Consider the following 19,605-nt stretch of genomic DNA (forward strand, 5'->3'; position numbering starts at 1 on the left):
TCGTTTTACCAAATCACTAAATCTTTGAACCGTATGCTCTGATACCACTTGTTGGGTTCAAAATCGAGAGGGTGTCATGCAGAAATTTATAATTTGCAAAAACAAGATGGGGATAATTCGGATAACAGATAAAAATATACTAAATACATATTATTAATATGATTCGATCAAACAACCTATATATTAAAAACTAAAATTGCAAAAACATATATAAAAACTAAATGCTATTGTGTTGTTTGTATGAGAAGAGAGTCTTTTATTTATATATGTCCAAAACCTTTACTCCAATAAAGAGGTTTGCCAAATATGGAAGAGTTTTATATTTTTCTTTAAGAAAAAATAAAAATAATTATGGTATTATTTTTTATTTTCCTTCTAAAAAAACTAAAATTTAAATTTAGTAAGAAAATCAGAACAAAAATCCTAACAAAAATAGAATGGCTAGGATGAAAAAACACAAAATTAATCCATGCTCTAGTATGTTTGGAATATTGACTTTTCTGTGTATGAATCACTGAAAAAGAAAGTAGAAAGACGTGTGAAAGGTTCGACTAAAAGAAAAAGAAATCATTGAAAGGGATGGGAGTGGACAATTTAGGAGGAAATATTATTGGGAGATGGAGAAACTTTCAACAACTACTTTAAAGAAACATAATAACGTGTTTTTGTGGACCACAAAAAAATCAAAATGTGGACTTAGTAATATAAAGCTAGTACTGCAAAAAATTATAACGTAGATATTGGGTGTGTTTGGTATGATGGAAAAATATTTTTTGTTCATGTTTGATTTGTTAATATTGAAAACTAGTACACATGCTATAATTTAAAGTGTGTGATTTCGTGATATTATATAAAAAGATTATTTACTATTATACACTTAAGACTCTTTTTAGCATTCAATATTTGCAAACCTATAGGTTGTAATAACCAGATTTTTAATGAGGGGTAAGTGGGTAATTTAGTCATTATTATTATTATTAATTAATAAAATTAAAGTAGCCGGATAAGTCAAAATTCAAAACCCTCTCCCTTATTCTGTTTTTCAAAATTTCAATTATAAAAGGAGTATAATACTAGAGCTTTTCAATCTTTTCATTGCTGGAAAGAAAAATAAGAAAATTTTGTGAAATTTGGGAGCGTTGGTAGACGAAAATAAGTCCTTGAACCATTGTCACGGCTGTCGAGTTACAGATTGAAGCCATTAGAGGTTATCTGACCGGTGTTCTACGTATTACAAAGTTGGGGAATTCGTCATTACAGAGGTAAGTGAGACTTTAAACTTTGGGTGCTTGCTTTTCAAATTTGTTTTTAAGATATATTTATATCTGCCCGGTCCATGTGTTGGGACGAGCGTGTGCTTGGCTGAATCGGTGGCCTCCAAGGCCAGCCGTATGTACTTTATGTTTAAGAATATCAATTCTCTTGTTATAAAATATTTCGTGTTGTGATATGATTGTTTGCTGTGAGATTGAGGTATTGTGTATGCTTCTTAATTTCATTGGGGCATTGTGTATGCTTCCCTTGAGCATTGTGTATGCTTGTTGATTTGATATAGGATATTGTGTATGCTTCCCTTGAGCATTGTGTATGCTTGTTGATTTGATATGGGGCATTGTGTATCCTTTCAAGTATTGTGTATACTCTTGATGTATTTGGCGCATTGTGTATGTTGCCTGAAACTTTTGGTGTTAGCTAATTACTTTAATTACAAAGTATGATAAGTGTTTTGTATGAATTGTATTGAGGTGTATGGTTCTTGATGAAGGATTGTTGGGGCTCGTTGGTCATCTTATTATGATATAATTTCTGCGTGAAATAACTTTACGTTCTTGGTGTTGTCATATTTTCTAATACTTGTCCCATGAGTATTTAAAGTAGCGGGCCGATGATCTTACTGAGTTATATTTATATATAGCTCACTCCTTACTTGCATGTCTGCAAATACTAATGCGCAAGGTGAAACTAGTGTGTGACGATTCCTTCGTAAGGATTCTATTGTCAAGGTGAGCCTTCACATTATTCGTGAAGGCTTTCCTTTCATCTTTGTCTATCTAGTTTATGTTTCTTTTCATTGGGTTTGCATGCCCGAAGTTTGAAATTATGTGACTTTATTTTAGATGCTCCATGTCTTATTGTGGGATTTGGAACAAAGAATTAGTTCGTGAGTGATTGTTGATTTTACAGTTTGGTTATGAATTTTTGTTGAATGATTATTCGTTATTTATTGATGCACTGGAGTTGCACATACCCTATTTTAGTGCTTATTAACTAGTAAAGTGTAAGGAAGATTGATTCTCCCGACAGGTGGTGTTAGCGGGAGCCAGTCACGTCTAGAGATTATTTTGGGATGTGACAAAAGTATTTTCACTTAAAACTATTTTAGGTTGCATTTTTTTTTTTAAAGATTTAGACGTCTGAATCTGAATGCACATCTGAATGATTAAGATATTGTCTGTAGATCTGAAAACTAAATGATTAAAACTGTTTGTATTTCAACATCTGAAGGTGCAAAAATAAATTATTTGTATATATAATAAAATAAAAAATACAATTCGAATAAAAAACTAATTATATATAAAAAAAGTATGTAATTGAAAACAACAAAACTATTATTGATTGAAAAAAAAAAATTATGTTTGTTAGTGATAGTGGAGATGGTTTATAATAGTGTTTGGGGTGACAATGATCGATGTTAGTGATTAGTAATGTTAGTAGTGATAGTTGTGATGGTTGGTATTGTAGTGACTGTTATGATGGTGACAGTTGATAATCGTAGTGGTGGTTCTGATGTGACGTTAATTGATGTTAGTAGTTGGAGGTGTTGATTGTGATGACTGAAAAATGAATGTATGATGGTTGATGATGTGTTGATGCTAGTTGGAGATGTTGTTAGTTGTGATGGTGGAGATGGTTATTAGTAGAGATAAATTGTAGCGATGATAGTGATTAAAGTTATGATAAAGGTGACGTTATTAGTGACAATGGTGGTGGTCGCCGAAGAATGTGTGGAGGTTGTGATGCATTAGTGGTAGTTAGCGGTGGTGCTAGTTGTGATAGATGAGTTGGTCGATAGTAGAGATTGGCTGGTAGTGGTTGATGATGGTGGTGCTATTGATGACAGTGTTATCGATAAATATAATTAGAATAATAGAGATAGTAGGTGTGGTAGCGGTTGACAATAGTAGTTGGTAGCGATATTTGCTGACGATGGTGGAGATGGTTGGTGGTGGTGGGTGGTGGTTGACAATGATGACGGTAGCAGAGGTGGTGACTGGTGATTATGAATAGAGTGACGGTGAATACTATCCAACACCAGAATATTTAAAACTTTGATTCTAGATCTAAATGATTAAGACCTATTAAGAGCTAAAATCTTAATAAAAAATAAATGCATTTAATAATCTGAATTTAGATTCACACCTCTATTAAGTGCAAACAAATGAGCCCTATGATAGACATATGATTTGAAGTTGAAATTCAACTCCAAGTTAAATTTGAAAATTTCATAACCAAGCACAATCGTAATATACTGGGTTCTCTCCAATTTCACGTCAACAGAAGAGTGAACTATACGTTTATATATAGGGATTTCTTTTACGGAGAATATCTCAAAAGTTTCATGAGAAAATTTTAAATTTCTAAATTTTAGATTTTTACCTGTGGAAAATATTTTGCTCAAGAAATCTCTCAGGTAATTTTGGTTTCATATGACACAAAAATATTATCTAGGAATTATCAGGAAAACAATAAGGAAGTATATATATGTGTAATATCATAGACCAAATGGGAGATAGTATTATGAAGAAAAACTTGGAGTGAGGTCTCTAAAATTCTCTTTTTAAAAAGATAAATTTTTGAAAGAAAACTAATTTTTTTAAAAGATAATTTTTAGAGACCTCACTTCAAGTTTTTCTTCATAATACGATCTCCCTTTTGGTTTGTGATATTACACATACCTTTCTTTATTTCTCTTGATTTTTTGTTAAATGACATTTTCAAGTCTCCATTTTAATTAAATAGACTATAATTTATTTATTTTTTTAGGAAAATGACTCATTTTTTAGATAGATCTATTATCTATCCGACCGATATATAAACAGATCTATTATTGATCCGACCTATATATGGACAGATCGATTGTCAATCCGATAGATGAAAAACTAGAAGCTTATTGAAAATTTGAAGAGGCTTAATAGTTAAATTTTCTCAGTAGGCCATTTTGCTAATTGGAAACTTGAAGAAGCTTAATAGCCAAATTTTCTCGAAAACATCCTTCAAGTCACATAATGTATGTTATGAAACGTTAAATTTTCCAGTATGTTTATAATGTTCTCAATGTTTTCTCTGAAGAAAGCAAGGAAAAAGACCTATAGAGAAGGGATTTATTAGAGGGCAAACTGTCGCCATCTGTTTTTGTGAACGCCACTACATATCGGGATCGCATAAAGGGGTAGTGAAAATCAAAGCTACACATATTAAACTTTCGCTTACACCATTAGACGATTGGTCTTGCTGATTCGCGATTTGGTAAGACAGCCAATACTAACATATGAAACAAGTTTGATCTTCCATTAATAAATCAATCTCAATTCTAAAATAATTAGAATTCGAACAAATAACAAAGTAACTCGGAGAAGAAGGCGATATGTGTAAGGATGTTGACAGAGTGTGTAACTAAGTTATCATGCCTGAATACGTGATGAACTAATAGATTTAGTTTTGGCTAATTCTCTAGATTCTGATGATCTTGAATTGTATTCTTGAATAAGCGAAATCTCTGGGCTAATGTCGCTGTGAGAATAGTATGCAGGCCCTGAAGGCACGGGAAGACTCAGAGAGAGGCTACTGAGCATGAGAACTACTGCAGCCATAGTTGGTCTATCAGCAACATTATCTTGAACACACAATAAAGCTATGTGGATGTATCTCATTATGTCACGAACCAGTCCTGAGCTTCCCTTCAACATGGGGTCTATCAAATTTGTGGCTGTTCCTTCACGCCAGTTAGTCCAAGCCTGTCACATTTTAATTCAGAGATTAAGATCTACACATTGATAATCCAGCATTGAGGTGTAGTTGATTAATTAACTTGGTTACTTACATAGCTCAGAAGGTCCTCCACAGATTCTCCATTTCTGAAACAAGTGTTCTTTTGGCCAATTATAATTTCTAGGACTAGTACTCCAAAGCTAAAAACATCTGATTTCACTGAAAATTGCCCATGCATTGCATACTCCGGTGCCATATATCCACTGCAAAACAAGAATTACGCAACATTTCACAACTTAGATATGATTCAATTGTTAAAGTTTTTTGTTATACATATATATTTGCACTTCCTATCAACCAGACTTAAGGTAAAAAGTCCAAAAGATTGGTTCTGCAGTTTTGTTAGTCCAAACAGTGGGGTCATCAAAACTTTGTAAGCTGCCAAAATAGGTGACTACTATGAGAAGAAATAGAAAAAAAATTGGTTCTTGACAAGATCACATTTAGCCTATTCATTCCCTGAACTCACTTTTGACAGAAGATCATACTTCTTCACATAAACTTCATTTTCATCATCTGAAAGCTCCTCGGATAATAATGATTTTGGTTCTAGTTCAACAAAATTGATTTAACTATTCATGAAGAAATTACCATAACAAAATTCATCTGAAAATTCTAATATTCAAGAAGATTTGCTTTTGTCTCGAGGCAGCTTTTATTTTTGCTACTTAATGATTGGATCCTTCAAGGTGATATGAAAATAACAGTAGATCTAAATGAGAGATGTCAAACTTACTAGGTCCCAACAATTCTGCTTGTGTTGCCTTGAGTTTCATCCAATGTAAACAGCCTTGCCATTCCAAAGTCTGAAATTTTAGGATTCATTTCCACATCAAGTAGAACATTACTAGCTTTGAGATCACGATGAATTATTCGAAGTCTAGAATCTTCATGAAGGTAAAGAATTCCCCTAGCAACACCTCCTATGATTTTTGATCTCCTTTCCCAATCCAATTGCCTGCGTTTAACTTGATCTGAGTACAAGAAAACAAATATAACTTATGAGTTAAACTTCTATACACTGACATTATAGAAGAATTTTTTACAATATCAAGTCGCTTAATAGATTTTATTCACCAATAATTCCTATTATTAGTGTGATTAGCTTGTTGAGAAACAAGGCAGACAACTAGACAAAATAAATGTTGTATTAATTAGACTGTTGGAGTATCTAAGTTCAATTCATAATTTATTGATGCTCAAGCTCCATACCAAATAAAAACTGGTCAAGGCTTGCATTGGGAACAAATTCATAGACAAGAAGTCTCTCTGTTCTGTCTAGGCAAAATCCCAGCAACCTAACCAAATTTCTGTGTTGAAGTCTGGCAACCAACAAGACCTCGTTTTTGAATTCCAGATCACCTTGACCTGAATCTGCTGACAATCTTTTCACTGCTACTTCTTGTCCATTTGGAAGCTTACCCTGAAGCATATGAGAATATATTGAAAAATTATGAATTGAACTAGTGAGATTGTTATAACCAGTATTCTTGTTCCAACTAGGTTGTTATATACGTAGGTGGAAAGAATTTTTATATTATAGAAGTTGAACTCACGTAACAATAGGTAAACTTAATCACCTTATACACAGGACCAAATCCACCTTGTCCCAACTTATTAGCATTTGAAAAGTTATCTGTCGCTGCTCTAATTTTAGAAAAATCATATTGCAAGGATTCTGTGGTGCTAATATCATCCCCACGTATACCTTCACAAACATAGTAGAAATAGCATACAACAAATCAGTAAAACATGGTCTTAAGATTTCATCTTTTCTTAGTCATTGTTTGTTAATAGTTTATGCTTACTCTGAATTTCGTCCACCATCTTCCACTTTCTCCTCCTCATCAAGATGACAGAAATACAACCAATAAGAATAACAATCGCGGCAATGGGTACAACAACAATGATGACAGTTCGTGCAGTTTTGTCATCCTTCCCTGTTGGAGCTGTTTTATCATCCCTCCCTGTTGGAACTTCTTTATCATCATTTACAAAAACACTTCAAGTATAATGTCACAAATACAATATTGCTCCTATAATATAGTATGCTCTTTTTTTTTTTTAAAAAAAATAAATTATGATGGGACCGAACTCCATAGGAACTATAATATAGTATGCTCTTCCTCGACACAAGTCAAAATTTGTGGTTGTGTGACCATTATGTTGTTAGAGATGATACATTTTCATTTACTTAATGTCTTCAACACACCACTTCAAGTTCTACTCTACCATATTGAATTGTATTTCTATTTCATCTAAAAACTAAGATTATTTGAGAAGACAGACTTCTATTTATTTAATTATGTCTTCAACAGTCACATCAAAATTGGACATTGATCAAATTGGAATGATTAGAAGTAACAATAAAAAATAGTATTCACCTGAAGGTGGTGGAGCTTCCAACGGCACATCCTCAAAGAAACGGGAATTTTCATAACGGAAGTTGCACCTAGTACCAATTATCCTGCCACCCCTCTTTCCATTGCAAGGACAATTAGGCATATCTCCAAAAGTGGTAGTTAAGCAGTCGGAGCAATCCTGAGGAGATAAATCAGGAGTACACTGCACAAGTGCATATATAGTCTGAAAATCTGGACCTGTCGCATTACCACTAGCATATTTTCGAAGTGGACCACCATTTGCAGCAACACCTCTTAAACTATCCAATAATTTTCTCAGCTCCTGGTTAAATTCCTCGGGTTTTGAAGCATTACCAGTATTGAACATGTAGAATTGAGTAGAAAATGACCTAGTGTCTATAATGGATTGATTTGAGTAATGCAACGTACATTCATCATAGCTACCAAAAGCTTCTTTTTTGTTAGGACATGACTGTACAAGCTTTTGGGAAATGTTATTGACGCAACTGCGACATTCATCTAGCTCCACATCTCCTCTACATAGAACAATAGCACTGGCCATGTCGGAGTTTTGGCCAATGGAAGCATTGTAGAAACCATATTTATCGATATTTGAGGAAAGGGAAGACAGTAGTGAGATAAGATTGTTCTGGTAGGTACTATTTTCAGTATAGTTACCATCGCCACCACATGAACTGTATAGTAAATCAGGCAGCTGCGCCTGCGCTAGGATGAGACCATGAAGATGTATATGCAAAATAAGAAAGAGCAGCCACTTCTGAATAGGCATGGTCGTTATGTCTGTAAGTTGCTCGAAGCTTAATCAGATATATTTTGAAGAAAATAAAATTGACAGAATGGTTGGCTATTAGTAGTAGTCAGATTTAGATGGAAATTGGGTTGCTGAATATGTAATTTGTTCACAATCTTGCCTTAGAATTGCAACAGTTTGAATGAGTATGGTTATAAAAGTATGCCATTAATAATAAGAAAACAATGGCAGGTAAAAGAAAATGTCAACTTTTGACTTGGTCTATATCTTTGCAATTGACAAATTGAAACTTAGAAGTTCAACAAGTCAAATTCATGGGGGTGACGTGACAGCAGTAGGTAAGAACAAGCCACCTAGGTGGGAAATTTGGGCCGCTGCTTGCTCTTCTTCGAACATTTCAACTTCCTATGATTCCCAAAAACAAAACTCAACTAATTTTCTACATGTACCTCATGGGATTTATCTTGTATTTTGACTTCTAGACTCCAAGTGCAAATAATCCTCATGTCTCAAGTGATTCAAAGTAAATTCACAAAGCAATTAAGGGGCTATCGAGGCATTTAGCCTAAATTAAATAACTATGTTTGAATTATGCATTATATTAAAAGACTGTTACTTTTAAATATAAAGTTTACAATAATTGCTAGCTCGACTGCACGTCGGAGGCACATACACTAAAACTGGTACTGACACCGGAAATAAGTAAACTCGGAGAAAAGGTTATAATGTCTAAGGATGTTAACGAGGATATAACTCAGATATGGACGCCTCATTTCGTGATGAACCAATAGATTTACTTTTGGCTAGTTCACTAGAGTCTGACATTCTTGTGTTGTAAATAAGCGGCATCTCTGCGCTAATATTGCTGTGCGTATAGTATGCTGGCCCTGAAGGCATGGGAAGACTCAACGAGAGGCTACTGAGCATGAGAACAACTGCTGCCATGGTCGGTCTATCAGCCACATTTTCTTGAACACACAATAACGCAATGTGAATGCTTCTCATTATGTCGCGAATCACTCCTGTGCTTCCCCTCAGCATTGGATCTATAAAATTCATAGCTGTTCCGGTGTGCCAGTTCGACCAAGCCTGTGATATTTCAATTCTCAGAATAAGATGAAATCATATATCATATTACCTCTGATCACAAGAGTATTTGTCTAGGAAAAATATAAGAGCATTTTTACTTACATAGCTCAGAAGGTCTTCCACGGATTCTCCACTTCTGAAACAAGTGTTCTTTTGGCCACTTAAGATTTCTAAGACTAGTACTCCAAAGCTAAAAACATCTGACTTGACTGAAAATTGCCCGTGCATTGCATATTCTGGTGCCATATATCCACTGTGAACAAATACAAGAATAACATAACCAGTCAGCAACTTAGATATGAAACAATTTTTAACGTTCTTTGCACGCATATGTTGTGCACTTCTCAAGAACAGACTAAGGTAAAAGGACTAACAATTAAACTCTGGGACTTAGTACTCCGGTTAGTGGAATCAGCAAAACTAAATAGCTGTCAATACAGGGAACTACTTAAAGTTAAAAGTCAGAACTACATGTTTCATTAATGAAGAAATTATCCAATGAACTTAGGAAGTAGAAGGCTTTGTATTGCGATTATACTACAAAATTAGGTTGTTATGGCCTCCTGTTGATGTCTGTTTATTTTTTCTAAACCAATTTATCGTTTTTCCTTTGTGAGAAGGTGCATCTTACCGCATGCGAGGACAACTCTTAGACCCTTGATCTATTCTTGGCTGAGCAAACAACAAGTTTTGATGAGTTAAGACCTATATCTTGCATTTTTTTTGTCGAGAGAGCATATCTAATTAACCTGACTGAACAATGAGAGTTCATAGGCAGAAAAGATAAAATAAATATTTTTTCCTAAACAAAATCAAATTTAGCGTATTCATTTCCAGAACTCTGCTTTGCCAGAAGATCATACTTCTGAAATGAACTTAATTTTAATCATCAGAGAATGCAACTTTGATAGTGACCAAATTGGGAAGAGAACTCTATGTACAAGACCATTCATCTCAAATAATATAAAATTTGTACACCACCAAAGTCTTAGTTCAATAAAATTGAGGTAAGCATTCCTAAAGAGAGTACAATGACATGCAAAATCCGTATTGAAAATTTCTAATAACAATTCAAGATTTTCTTTTGTCACGAGGCAGCTTTTACTCTTGTTACATTGTTAAAGAATCCTTCCTAGGAAAAGGAAAAATAAAAGTCTATCTGAGAGATGTAAAACTTACTAGGTCCCGACAATTCTGTTTGTGCTGCCTTGAGTTTCATCCAGTTCAAATAGCCTTGCCATGCCAAAATCTGAGATTTTGGGATTCATTTCTGCATCTAGTAGAACATTACTAGCTTTGAGATCACGGTGAATTATGCGAAGTCTAGAATCCTCATGAAGATAAAGAATTCCCTTAGCAATGCCTCCTATGATTTTGGATCGTCTTTCCCAATCCAATTGCCTACGTTTAACTGAATCTGCGAACAACATGAAGAATAAAACCTACGAATAGACTTCTATATATTGACAATATACAAAAGACTTCTAATATAGAGATATTACTACATGCAACCGCTCATGATAAGTGCAATTAGTTTTATGGTAAATAACGCAGACAACCAGACATGATATCATTTTACAGTGACAGAATAAGTATTGTTTACTTAGACGGTTGGTGTATGTAAGTTAAATTCGTAACTTATTGATGCTCAAGCTCCATACTTGATAAAAGTTTTTTAAAAATTTCATACCAAATAAGAAGTGATCAAGACTTGCATTGGGAACAAATTCATAGACAAGAAGTCTCTCTGTCCCATCAAGGCAAAATCCCATCAATCTCACCAAATTCCTGTGTTGAAGCCTGGCAACCAACAAGACCTCGTTCTTGAATTCTAGATCGCCTTGACCTGAATCTGCTGACAATCTTTTCACTGCTATTTCTTGTCCATTTTGAAGCTTACCCTGGAACATAATATGAGGACAAATAGAGAAATTATGAATTAAAAAAATAAAATTATAACCAGTATTCTTGTTCCAACTAGAATGTTATGCATCAAGGAGTTTAACTTATATAGGTCAGTAAAGAGAATTTTTGTACTATAGAAGTTAAACTCATGCAACAGTATGTAAGCTTAATGACCTTGTACACAGGACCGAATCCTCCTTGTCCCAACTTATTAGCATCTGAGAAGTCATCAGTTGCAGCTCTAATTGCCGAAAAATCATATTGCAAAGATTCTGCAATACTAGTATCATCCACAGGTGTACCTTCATAAGCATAGTAGGAAAAGCGTACAACAAATGAGTTAAATATGGTCTTAAGAAATCAACTTTCCTTAATTATAGTTTGTTTATAGTTTAAGCGTACGCTGAATTTCGTTCACCAGCTTCTTCTTTCGCCTCCTCATCAAGATGACAGAAATACAAATAATAAGAACAACAAGTGTAACAGTTGGCACAACGATAATGATGATTGTTCGTGCTGCTTTATCATCCTTCCCTGTTGGAACTATTTTATCATCCCTCCCTATTGGAACTGTCTTATTATCATTCCCTATAAAAACACTTTAAGTTAGTTTGATATCAGTTTTTAACAATTACTACTCATGTGAAAAAAAAGAAGAGTGATACTATTAACTATCTTCCCGTTCCCAATTCACTTGTCTTACTTTCCTTTTTAGAATAATTAAGAAACAATGCTTACTACTTATAGATATCACAAATACAACTTCTCCTATGATATAGTAGCACGTTCATCCTTAAAACATGTCAAAATTTGTGATCATGTTGAATTGTGTGATCTATCTCATCTAAAGGCTTAAGTTGTTGGTACACTATTCTTTACTTAATGTTTTCAACGCGCCACTTCAAGTACGAGCCTGATTTTTTTTTATGAGTGAAGCACACAGTAACTCTTCTTGATAAATGGTGACGTGAGATTTGAATCTAGAACCTGTCTTCTCTGCTCTACCATATTGAACTTTGTTATTATATATTTCATCTAAAAACTTAAAACTATTTGATAAATATTGACTTTTATTTACTTAATTATGTCTTCAACAGTAGCATAAAAAATTGGAACGATAAAAATATATTCACCTGCAGGTGGCGGAGCTTCCAACACCACATCCTCGAAGAAACGGGAACTTTCATAACGGAAGTTGCACCTAACCCCTATGATTCTGCCACCCCTCTTTCCCTTGCAGGGACAATCAGGCATGTTTCCATAAGCGTCAGTTAAGCAATCGAAGCAATCAAGACGAGACAAATCAGGAGTGCACTGCACAAGCGCGTATATACTCTGAAAATCTGGACCTGACACATTACCACTAGCATATTTTCGAAGAAGACCGCCCTCTGCAGCACGATCTCGTAAATTTTCCAATAATTTTCTAAGCTCCTGGTTAAATTCCTCGGGATTTGAGGCATTTGCAGGATTCCACAAGTAATATCGAACAAAAAACGATGCAGTACCTATAATGGATCGATTCGAATACTGTAACATACATCCATCATAGCCACCAAAAACTTCTTTTTGGTTAGGACATAACTGTCCAAGCTTTTGAACAACATTATTGACACAATTGCGACATTCTTCTAGCTCTACATCTCCTCTACATAGCACGATAACACTGGCTCTGTCCCCGTTTTGGCCAATGGAAGCATTGTAGAAACCATATTTATCTATCCTTGAGGAAAGGGAAGTGAGGAGTGTGTTTAGATTGTTCTTGTAGGTACTATTCTCAGTATAGTTACCATTGTCGCCACATTCACCGTATCGTAAATTAGGCAGCTGCGCTAGGATGAGAACATGAAGATGTATATGGAAAAACAAATAGAGTAACCACTTGTGAATAGCCATGGCCATGGCTGTTCAAGTTGCTCGATATTTTGAAGACATTAGAATGGTTGGCAACAAGTGACAGCCCAATTTTGATAAAATTCAGCATTGAATGGTGTAATAGTACAAGCTTGAAAGAGTTACGTAATAGAGTTAGAGAAAACGTATTGAAAGGTCGCAGTGGACTGATTACATTTGCATTAGTCAAGGAAGAAAAAGACGTTGATATTTTAAGGCTTGCTAGGTAGCTTAGAGGAATTACTTATCTTAAATGTGCTTAATAAAAGTAATTATAAAAGTAAATCACAACTGATATAATGAAAAGTCGAAAAATTAAATTATTTTTAAATATATAAAGATATCAAATTTCTTTTAAACCATCTAGTAATAATTTTTTCTTGAAATGGATAGTAATAATGCCACGTACAATGGTATCAACTATATATCTTTGGTGACTAATTGACTAGAATTTATGGAATTCCCACTACTCCTGCTTAAGGGATGAATACCCTATTACTTAACAAATACTAGAACCTAACAAAAAATCTATAGTACGTCTGTTGGGTATTTAGCTAAAGAATACATCTCCAGAGTGATTTCTCTTATATTGTAGTGTTCTGTTGAAAGAGAGATCTGAAAGTTAAAATTTTAGTTCGGACATGAAACTAGAATGAAATTTTGTATATCAAATATAAATGGGATATTTTAGATGTTCGAAATTAGGGGCGGCTCTATCTAGTTAAAAAAAAAGGCTAAGGGGTCTTATTTTTTTTTTTTAGTAATAATAGATTATAGGCTTTTATTAAAAAATTACTTCCTCCGTCTTAAATTACTCGTTCCAAATTGAGATAGCACAACTATTAAGAAAACAATGATTGATAATGGAATTTTACCATTTTGCCCCTATTAATTATGTCATGTTGTTAGTTTTAATATTGATGGAGTTATTATATGGCTGATACCAAGACACTTTTTACATGGATAATTAGGATTATAAGATTACCAAAGTCTTTACAACATTTTTCAAAATTTGATAATTCAATGCTAGTAACAGGGTATAATGGAGAAAAAAATTGTCTTGTCTTGATTAATGAAAAGAGACAAATAAAATGAAAATCAAATTAGGAAATTTGGGACGGGGGAGTATTAAATATTAGTTATAGCAAAAATAAACTTCTTATATAAAAGTAAAGAATTACTAAAAGAATTTTGATGTATTTAAAATATGTCTCAATAAAGATTAAAAGCATTAGTTATATTAACGAAAAAAATTATTAAAAGAATCATCTATAATATTTATAACTTTGCATCTCAAAATTTAAAATATAAACTTTATTAACAAGAATATTTTTTCTTAAAAAATTTCGAACCTCCGTTTAATTTTCGTCTTAGGCCACCAATGTGCTTAAGCCGCTCCTGATTAAAATAATGGACTAATTAGATGAATAATATAACATTTAAAAAAATCTAAGCTAACATCCGCACCTTTTTCTATACGTGTATAGGCTCGAACCTAATAATTTCTAAGTGAATATAAATATTCTTTAGTGTGGGAGCTTTGGAGATGAATTAAGGTCATAAAAAACCCCTATCTCAAAGTAGAGTTGAAAATTTCTTTACAGATAGAGTTTTCCATAGAATTTTCTAATAGGGTCAACTTCAATTGAGCATTTCTCCTAGGTGATGAAGAGTTATGTGTTTCAATACCCATCAAATTAAAGATTTTTTAGTCTTCTTTTCAACGTCACCGAGTGTTCGTTAATTTGAGTTTAAAGTTATGCACATTTTAGTGAGACATTATCCAAGATGCACGATTGATCATGTGACGCGAAGCTGGGTGCCGCAAAATTAGTTGTGCGACGCACCCCGCTTCCCAGACATAGAATTCAACTGTTCTCTTATTAAATTAGAGGCAAACTAGTCCTTTCACCCCATCTAACTTCCCCAACTCATTTTAAATCCTCAAAAACGTCCTAAACTATTAGCCCAAATTCCTAAATCCCTCTTCACTCCCAAACCCTAAGGCTAAACTTTCACGAAAAAAAAAACCTTAGGATCTCCAAGTAGTGTTCGATCAAATCTTCTTCAAGTTTCTCAACTTCTCAGGTATGTAAAGTTACTCTTTTCGTGTGGTAACCCGTTCTCCCCACAATCAAGTTATATTTTCTTGTTTAAGCAATGAATCTTGTTAAGGGGTTAAGAGTTAAGTGACTTGAATTTAATTCTTGATCTCTTGATGATATTCTTTGAACGACCTATGATTTTTAGTAAGAATTCTATGAGTTTGGTGTCTTTCTCTTGATTTGATTCCCATTCTAGGTCTATTGAATTTTCAAACAAAGTTTCTGAATTTCCTTTAAGTTATCGAGAGTCTATTTCATGATTTACTAGATTTATTATCACGATTTCATTAGAGTCGATATTAAAGTTTACCAGTTATATCCAAAATATGTTCACAGAGAATCTTTACGCCTTAAATCCTGAATTAAGTTAAGATTGAGTTTTCGCATGTTTTCATCAATAAATTGGTTCTTTGCTCAATGGGTTTGAAGGGTATTACCTGAATTAGGGGTGTGCATCGATCGGTTCGGTTCGATTTTATATATTACCTATTTGGTTTATCGATTTTTAATTTTTAAATATGTTAAATCAATAACCAAATCAATAAGATATTTTTTATCGATTTTTAGTCCTTAATGGTTCGATCTTCGATTTAACCGATAAGAAAATACTCATACAATAGAAATAGTAGTAACTAACATGAAAGAAAATCGAATCTTAGTTGCAACCAAAAATCCTACATAATGTGTTTTAATTTACAAGAATCTTCAAGTTTGGACTAAATGTTGTTAGGAGAAATTAAGAGTTTGTATTATTAAAACAATAGGTTTGTTAATTTGTAGAAATTAAAGAGAAATTAAGAGAAATATACAATAAGTCATATATATATATACCCAATAACCCAATAAGAAAAAATCGAACCGAACCAACAACCCAATAAGAAAAAAATTGAACCGAACCAATGACCCAATAGTTTTTTTTTATAAAATCATTAAAAATCCGTTAACCCAATAACAATAAGTCAATAACATTTTTATCGATTTGATTTATCAGTCAGTTCGATTTTTGCACACCCTAACCTGAATTACGAATTGCTCTTGTTCCAATGTAAGTATATGGTTATTTGAAAGAGTTGATTTACCTTTTTAAGGCATTAGAGAAATCTTGCATAAAAGACATTATATTACCTAAACCTTTGCACACATTTTTTAAAAAAGAATTCTTATTTGATCCTTAAATTATCTTTGGTGGTTAATGATATTTTTGAAAGAGCTAAAGAGAAGATAAGAAATGATTTGCAAGTCATGGTATGACGATATCAAATATGATGTATGCCTTAATGGAAATGGAATGTGTTCAAAAGATATTTGATGATATGAAAATGCTATAATATGGGCTTAAAGAGAATTAGATGATTAACCGATAAGGTGTGAGTTTAAAACTCATTACCAGAATCTATGTTTTGCAGACATAGAGGTGGTTTGCTCCTTAATTGAATGACTTTATGTTCTCCTCTGTGAGGATGATTTATGTAGGCCTTTATGTTGTTATATACAGAAGGACCTTGATTCATGCGGTAAATATGAATTGGGTCTCCGTCGATCGAGTGTTGATCGGATCCACATAGCCCGTGGTGTATTATTTATTCAGTTAAATCATCTAGCTCAGAATTAAAGAAACGAGTAGAGTCTATATTTTTAACTATTCTTTGAAGTCTTCATTTATATCTTTGTGATTTGACTTCTACTATTTTGATTATCTTGTATAACGCATAGATTTCAAGCATTGTTCAGACTTCAGACATTCAGTTTCCAGTTTTAGCATTTGAAACGAACGTGAATTCTCAACTCAACAACCAATACACAAAGTGAATGAAATTAATCAACATTGATTAATACTGAAAGGAGAAATTACAATATGAAGAAGAGGAATAATAGTAGACGGGGATGAGAGGATGAGAAACATAGCCTTTGCCTAAGCAATTATCACAATTTGCATAAATCGTTCTGTCAAATTCCAAGTCCTATTTAACCAATTGACAATTGGGTCTTGATCCCAAATAAAACACTCCAACATTTCAATAGGTCCAATAATCTGAATCGGATTAGCCCAATATACCACTTCTAACCCAGAACCCCTTACAAAGTTGACTTGGTGTACATCAGGGTTATGAACATGTTTTAAGAAAGTTTTACTTATATTACTTTAAGTTTGAGCGTTCAGGTTAGTTATCCTTATTTTTAATTGGTCAGCCTTGTCTTATGATTATATTGCTTATGTCTCAGTTTGCAGCTTTATCATTTTCATATATTTGCATTGTTTCACTTTACTGCTTTATATGTTAGTATATTTGAAGTACTGACTCTCCTTTTCGACGCTACATTATTGAATGATGTAGCTTTTAGCTTTAGCTATACAGGTTGTGAATAGACTCTTCAATAGGCTCTGCTATCCGTTTGAGTGAGTTCTCATTTTTCTAAAGGACTTAGCAGTATGTCAGTCATCGGTTTCTTTTCTATATTATAGAAGAGCTGGTTTTGACCAACTCTTCCTTATTTATCATTTTATCCTTAAATACTTCATAATTTACTATATTATCTCTAATTAATTATTATAAGGCATTTATATATTAGATTAATAATACTTTTATTATATTATCCAGCTCTTCCTTATTTATCATTTTATCCTTAAATACTCCATAATTTACTATATTATCTCTAATTAATTATTATAAGTCATTTATATATTAGAATTAATAATACTTTTATTATATTATCCCTAATTAATTATTATAAGTCATTTATATATTAAACTTAATAATATTTAATTAAAAAATTAGATATTTATGATGTTTGTTTCAGCTGCTTTAACTGTGGTTGTACGATATCATCCTTAATTAATTATTATAAGTCATTTATATATTTAAAATTAATAATATTTAATTTAAAAAAATATGACATGTTTGCCTATATTATCCATAATTGCTCTGTGATTTACTATATTACCCCTAATTAATTATTATAAGTCATTTATATATTAGAATTAATAATATTTTTTAATTATATTATTCCTAATTAATTAGTATAAATAATTTATATATTAGAATTAATAATATTTAATTAAAAATAGATATTTATGATGTTTGTTTCAGCTGTTTTAACCGTGTTTTTACTATATTATCCCTAATTAATTATTATAAGTCATTTATGTATTAAGAAATTAATAATATTTAATTAAAAATAGATGACATGTCTGCCTATATTACCTCTAATTGATCCCTGATTTACTATATTACCTCCAATTAATTATTATAAGTCATTTATATATTAGAATTAATAATTATATTTTACTATATTACCCCTAATTAATTATTATAAGTCATTTATATATTAGAATTAATAATATTTAATTTAAAAAATAGATATTTATGACGTTTGTTTCAGCTACTTTAATCGTGATTTTATTATGTCATCTCTAATTAATTATTATAAGTCATTTATATATTAAAAAATTAAGAATATTTAATTAAAAAAATCAGTTGCTTCGTCATTTACTTTATTACCCCTTATTGCTCTGTGATTTACTATATTACCTTTAATTAATTATTATAAGTCATTTATATATTAGAATTAATAATACTTTTTATTATATTACCCCTAATTAATTATTATAAGTCATTTATATATTAGAATTAATAATATTTAATTAAAAAATAGATATTTATGACGTTTGTTTCAGCTGCTTTAATCATGATTTTACTATATCATCCCTAATTAATTATTATAAATCATTTATGTATTACAAAATTAATAATGTTTAATTAAAAAAAATAGATGACATGTCTGCCTATATTATCCCTAATTGATTCGTAATTTATTATATTACCTTTAATTAATTATTATAAGTCATTTATATATTAGAATTAATAATATTTTTTACTATATTACTCCTAATTAATTATTATAAGTTATTTATATATTAGAATTAATAATATTCAATTAAATCAATATACATTTATGTTTGTATCTTATTAATATCGAATTTTAGTGCTAAAAAATGTCTATAACATTGGGCCCGTGCTGACACGGGTCATGCACCTCTAGTTATTACATAAAGGTAGTTGTACTCCAGACATAGTGAAGTAAGTTGTTATTTAAAGTTCAGTTTTGTTAATTGCATGCCAGGCTAAGTGGTTCTCTCGAACCATTCGTGGTTCCGGATGCCGATTACGTTCAGGGTGTAGGCTTGGGGCACGACAAATAAACACTTCATTAAAGCAATCTCCAAATATTTTTATAAAAAAATAATGTGTTGTGTAGACAAACAGATGCTTAGCAATGGAAGCTGCCACATTCTGCAGCCTCGCAGCGAACATAAATTTGTTTTCTATTAAACAAATGTACCAAAAGCTTAGGGGTGTATTCACCGATACCATGGAGAAAAGTTGTGTGTAATAATCTATGAAGTCCTGAATGGAATTTCGCTCTTAGA

At 32.3% G+C, this 19,605-nt stretch overlaps 1 protein-coding gene and 1 long non-coding RNA gene across 7 annotated transcripts; one reads left to right on the plus strand and one right to left on the minus strand.

Moving 5' to 3' along the window:
* Positions 1-777: 777 nt before the first annotated feature.
* Positions 778-5,088, plus strand: LOC124896030. Its single transcript, XR_007052400.1, has 2 exons — positions 778-1,262; positions 4,804-5,088. It is a non-coding gene; the product is annotated as an uncharacterized LOC124896030 (long non-coding RNA).
* LOC107859537 (cysteine-rich receptor-like protein kinase 44) lies at positions 4,551-13,255 on the minus strand. Of its 6 annotated transcripts, none has more exons than XM_047407035.1 (7): positions 12,312-13,200; positions 11,581-11,766; positions 11,353-11,480; positions 10,964-11,174; positions 10,453-10,690; positions 5,102-5,252; positions 4,551-5,015 (listed from the first exon to the last, which is right to left on the minus strand). In XM_047407035.1, the coding sequence occupies exons 1-7, from the start codon at positions 13,078-13,080 to the stop codon at positions 4,683-4,685; spliced, it is 2,016 nt and encodes a 671-aa protein (XP_047262991.1). In that variant the 5' UTR covers positions 13,081-13,200; the 3' UTR covers positions 4,551-4,682. The 6 variants fall into 6 exon arrangements, with proteins under 6 accessions (XP_047262991.1, XP_016560069.1, XP_016560068.1 ...); XM_016704583.2 differs by lacking the exons at positions 10,453-10,690; positions 10,964-11,174; positions 11,353-11,480; positions 11,581-11,766; positions 12,312-13,200 and adding exons at positions 5,786-6,023; positions 6,262-6,472; positions 6,630-6,757; positions 6,858-7,016; positions 7,434-9,070; XM_016704582.2 differs by lacking the exons at positions 10,453-10,690; positions 10,964-11,174; positions 11,353-11,480; positions 11,581-11,766; positions 12,312-13,200 and adding exons at positions 5,786-6,023; positions 6,262-6,472; positions 6,630-6,757; positions 6,858-7,025; positions 7,434-8,906.
* Positions 13,256-19,605: the final 6,350 nt, after the last annotated feature.

Source organism: Capsicum annuum, chromosome 2 (genome assembly GCF_002878395.1).
Source record: "Capsicum annuum cultivar UCD-10X-F1 chromosome 2, UCD10Xv1.1, whole genome shotgun sequence".
Taxonomy (NCBI): domain Eukaryota; kingdom Viridiplantae; phylum Streptophyta; class Magnoliopsida; order Solanales; family Solanaceae; genus Capsicum; species Capsicum annuum.

What these genes read in the sequence shown, in the direction of transcription:
- LOC107859537 (XM_047407034.1), bottom strand. Translation starts at nt 13,080, where the DNA reads ATGGCCATGGCTATTCACAAGTGGTTACTCTATTTGTTTTTCCATATA. An exon ending in GATTCGGTCCTGTGTACAAG is followed by an intron (nt 11,175 to 11,352) that starts GTCATTAAGCTT and finishes ATTATGTTCCAG; the next exon opens with GGTAAGCTTCAAAATGGACA. An exon ending in TCTTGATCACTTCTTATTTG is followed by an intron (nt 10,691 to 10,963) that starts GTATGAAATTTT and finishes TGTTGTTCGCAG; the next exon opens with ATTCAGTTAAACGTAGGCAA.